General features: G+C 36.5%; 1 protein-coding gene across 1 annotated transcript in view; it reads left to right on the top strand.

Annotated features, from left to right (window-relative positions):
• LOC110455366 (peroxidase-like protein) overlaps window positions 1-4,911 on the top strand; it is a 22,874-nt gene extending 17,963 nt beyond the window's left edge. The window contains exons 10-12 of the mRNA XM_021505465.1: window positions 2,123-2,292; window positions 3,374-3,476; window positions 4,114-4,911. Of these exons, the coding sequence (XP_021361140.1) occupies window positions 2,123-2,292; window positions 3,374-3,476; window positions 4,114-4,339 (499 nt within the window). The 3' untranslated portion in view covers window positions 4,340-4,911. The remainder of the gene's footprint in view (window positions 1-2,122; window positions 2,293-3,373; window positions 3,477-4,113) is intronic.

Raw genomic sequence — 4,911 nt, 5'->3', positions numbered from 1 at the left:
ACCTTTCTGTCTGAGTGACCTCTGTCTGAGTGACCTCTGTCTGAGTGACCTCTGTCTGAGTGACTTACCTTTCTGTCTGAGTTACCTCTGTCTGAGTGACCTCTGTCTGAGTGACCTACCTTTCTGTCTGAGTGACCTCTGTCTGAGTGACCTACCTTTCTGTCTGAGTGACACACCTTTCTGTCTGAGTGACACACCTTTCTGTCCGAGTGACCTACCTTTCTGTCTGAGTTACCTCTGTCTGAGTGACTTACCTTTCTGTCTGAGTTACCTCTGTCTGAGTGACCTACCTTTCTGTCTGAGTGACACACCTTTCTGTCTGAGTGACCTACCTTTCTGTCTGAGTGACTTACCTTTCTGTCTGAGTGACCTCTGATCGAGTGACCTATCTTTCTGTCTGAGTGACCTCTGTCCGAGTGACCTACCTTTCTGTCTTAGTGACAGACCTTTCTGTCTGAGTGACACACCTTTCTGTCTGAGTGACCTACCTTTCTGTCTGAGTGACCTACCTTTCTGTCTGACTGACCTACCTTTCTGTCTGAGTGACCTCTGATCGAGTGACCTATCTTTCTGTCTGAGTGACCTCTGTCCGAGTGACCTACCTTCCTGTCTGTGTTACCTCTGTCCGAGTGACCTACCTTTCTGTCTGAGTGACCTCTGTCCNTGTTGACTCTTGCATGTATTCAGATTTTTATTGTTAGTGGTTAGTTATTTTATCCCTTTATTTAGGCTATGAAACACATTAGTGCTAAAGCTGTCCTTTTTTTTAAGAAAAAAAGAAAGATTTTTTGGTTAGAGTAAATCATCACGGAAGTTTAAACTGTGTTAATAAAGATGCCCTAGTCTGAACTAGTTTTGTGTTTAATTAGGTCATTATCTACAGTTTTTTTGTGTTAGCAATGGTTCAGTAGCCAAACGAATGTCAGAGTCACATGAGTTGACTGTCAATCAGAATAATCAAAATGTTACAGATTATATCTTGAGATCGTTTTCTTTTATACTTTTCGTTTTTAACATTCTCTTTTTCCTTATAAACGATCTAAACACGATACGTGTAAATCTGGCATCGTCTTCAGACTTCCATTGGCAATATCAGAGTAACAGGAAAGAGAGTACTGTGATTCTACTAGGGAACGAACCGGTAACAATCAAAAAGATAGGAAAATCACATTCTATCGAAACAACATATATTATGTCAAATTTCTTTGAAAGGCGTGAAAAAAATGATTTTCCAAAATTGTATATAATAAAACCAAGAATATATTTATAAGATTTCAGTGGGGCAAGGAAGTAATTCTTGCGGTGTTGACAATATGATGTTGTCCAATTTTTGTAGCAAACTGCTCCTTTATCGAGACACAGAAAAAAACACTAAACAATCACATAACATAAAAACAATATGAAATATAATAGGATATAGCTTACATAATTTTGAAAACAATAAGGCCATCGACTTGCGTTAGTTGAAGCCACTTGCCATATCGTTGACCACTGATGCCGTGTGTGTGGGAATACCGACAAAGAGATTAAATGTACCTAGAAAACTGAAGCGTAAATATGCTGAAGCTGGAAAAATGAAACGAGGATTCGTCCCAAGATGATAATTTGGATATGAAAAGCACTCATAACTGAAGCACGTTCGGGGAATACACGTCTGCTTACTCGGTAGTTTAGTCAGGTTAGAGGAACAGTATAACAACCTAAAGTCCAAGGTTCTAATCCCGGTTAAGCCACGTTTAATTTTAAATTTAGATAATTGTTGTAAATTTTGTTTTGTTAATTTCATCTTTATTATAATTGATTTCAGTGATATACTAGTTAAGGATCCCAGTCCCACTTCCATGTGGATTTTTTTTCTACAGTAACTTCCCCCTAATGTCTGTGGATTTAACTTTAGCACAGTTTGGCCAGGCAAACTTCCATAGTCAAGTTAGCTCAATCGGTAAGAGTGATTCTGAGGTCTAGGGTTCGAATCCCAGTCTGCCCCCGTGGATGGTTACACTCAGAACACTGTAATTGATTTATATTTTGTTTATTTCATATCCATTGTTTCTCAAAGGGGATCCTTAAGAAAATAACAATGATTCAAATTCAACTTAACTTTTATTTTCCTCACTTGCAGACACCCGGATGATATCGACTTGTTCACTGGAGGACTTTCCGAAATGAATGCTCAAGGTTCACTGACGGGACCCACATTCGCGTGTATAATTTCAAAGCAATTCCAGGCCTTTAAAGTAGGGGACAGGTTCTGGTACGAAAACGACTTCCCAGCTATTGGATTCACTAAAGGTGAGTAAAAGATGAAATGGTAGCAAATGTTTATATTCGCCAGCTTAATACCTTTGACAATGATTTACCTATGTGGGCAAAGATAAGCATTGTAACGAGATGTGATAGGTTAGGAATGATATTTTGATGGAAAAAATAAACCAAAATAATTGAACATCATCAAGACCCATATATCTTTAATCTAACAAGTATTCTATGTTTAAATTTGTATTAGTGTTCATTTTTGTCTTATTCAACTTTCCTGCTAATAAAGATGAGATTCATACAGTGTCTACTATTTCGACTAGAAATAAATGAGCTGTTGCGAAGTGCTGTGTCTCATTCTGTGGACAATGATGCACTGTTTTGATAAAAACATATCAGTGTCGAATGTATAAAGGATCCCCGTACCACTGCCAAAAACTTGAAAACACTGTTTTTTTCGGCATGACTATAGCTTTAATGAATTATTTCTGAAAGGGAAGCCCATACCATACGGGATATCTTATAAAAATACATTAAAGAGGAAATAAACAAAACATTTTAACAACAATGATCTAAAAGTTCAAAATTAAACGGGGATAGACTGGGATTCGAACCCTGGACTTTAGGGTGTTATACCGCCGCTCTAACCGACTGTGTTACCGGGTAAGTGGACGTGTTCCGCCCCAAACGAACTATTGTTATATCCAGAATAAAAATTAAGAGGGTTACAATATATACGAAATCGACAATGTAGTGGACCATAAATCCTTGAAACATGCTCATAGTAGGAAAAGATGTCATTCACTGACTTATTGGAAAAGACCTTGAAATAATTAACCACATACTGTGAAATAATTATTGTTCGTTAAGTTTAATTTCGTTCATTTCTTTGGTACTCTTTATCCACAAATGAACATTCCACGAAGTAATTACAAGTTTGACATAAAGCCAATTTCCGTATCGGTTGGCACTCCACGCATTTATGTACCCACCACTGTACCTTCGAAAATACTTTTTTTTTCTCGAGAAACCAAGAAAATTTGGCCCCACGAAAATATCTGATTTCACAGTAGTAGATAAATTTAACCAAAATCGATACATTTTGTTTTACTTTCAGGCCAGCTTAATGCGATCAAACGAGTCAGTCTTTCTCAACTAATGTGCGCTAGTATGGGCTTGCGGCAAATCCAGCCTGACGCCTTCCATGTACCATCCTTTAGGTGAGTATGTTGTTGATTATTTCCTAGATCGGAGATTTGAGGGGATAATGGTATATGTAGGTACGCCCACTCGTCCATCCATCTCGCCTCCGTTTCTGCACAGTAACTTAAGTTCCCGTGGACCGATCGAACTCAACCTTTATACACAGCTTCCTTCCGAATTTTCTTCCGTGAGGTTTTATTCAGATCCAAAAGTTTAAAGTTAAGGCTATGTTACTATAAATAGAAAGAACGTTTCCGTACCATTATTAGAGTTCTCAATAGTACATTTAACTCCAATATCATATAGACGTTCTTTACCAGATGTATATGCTTATAATTGCATTCAGATCCGAACGTCAAACATCTTGACAAACGTTATCATAATCAAAAAATTTGTTTCATATTGAATGTGAATTCCTTAGGTTTTATATGAAGAGCACAATGAACCCTTCAATAATTATATTCACATTATATTATTTGGAATGACAACAGTTTTTATTATTATTTTTCGAAATGAAATAATTTTAATTTCTCGCTTTATAACTCTTATAATAATGAACTAGGCGCAAAACATGGGTTTGACATTGATGACAATACACCATTAGCACTCAGTTTGGTAAGTTAAGTATCAAATGATTTATGTTCTTTATAACAGGAATCCTCTTGTTGGTTGTGAGTTCCTGCCTCGCATTGACCTGCGTCACTGGATCGAGGGTGGCAACCGACAATATCAACCCTTCAAAGGAATGATGTTTAATCAACAAAACATAGTGCCGTATAATTTAGTGCCTTTCTGGACTTTTTCATCATTACCAAACAACATTGCGTTTCCAGCAATGTACAATAACATGAAAGTAAACTTTAAAAGTGACGTTTATTAGACGAAGACCTGTACATCAAATTGATACAAGAACTGGATGTTGGTTATGACTTTATTCAGTGTTATAGAAACAGAAGATGACAAAGAACCGGTGACATGGTCATCAACGGAAGCGTTTGATCTATGTTAGATGTTTTAGTGCTTCATGGATAATATAAAATCAAGTAATATTTTGTGATTACATACACTGGATTTTTCTTGGCATAAGAGTTTTTTCATTGTAAAATTGATTTTATAAAGAGATAAACAGTGATTTAGTAAAATAGTTACTATCGATGTTGCTAAAATAGATATACAGTTGGGAGCAAACTTAACTTGGTATCTAGTGCACTTTGCAGTGCAAACGTAGTGAACAAGGTAGTGCGTTAGACAAAACATTGCAGTGCACTCTAGTGCACTATAATGTGAACGTATCGGCTTACAGAAGTGTATATTCGAAAATTTATAAAAATAGTCATATGTTTTTAATTATGTTCTTCGGCTAACGTGAATGATAATTGTGTGTAAACAAGATACATTTTGTGAGTAACGTTATCATTAATAAAATTCTGTCTCCTCAAACATTGTTTTCAA

This window comes from Mizuhopecten yessoensis, unplaced genomic scaffold (assembly GCF_002113885.1).
Source record: "Mizuhopecten yessoensis strain PY_sf001 unplaced genomic scaffold, ASM211388v2 scaffold8213, whole genome shotgun sequence".
In the NCBI taxonomy this organism is placed as follows: domain Eukaryota; kingdom Metazoa; phylum Mollusca; class Bivalvia; order Pectinida; family Pectinidae; genus Mizuhopecten; species Mizuhopecten yessoensis.
This window is presented reverse-complemented; position numbering and strand designations above follow the sequence as displayed.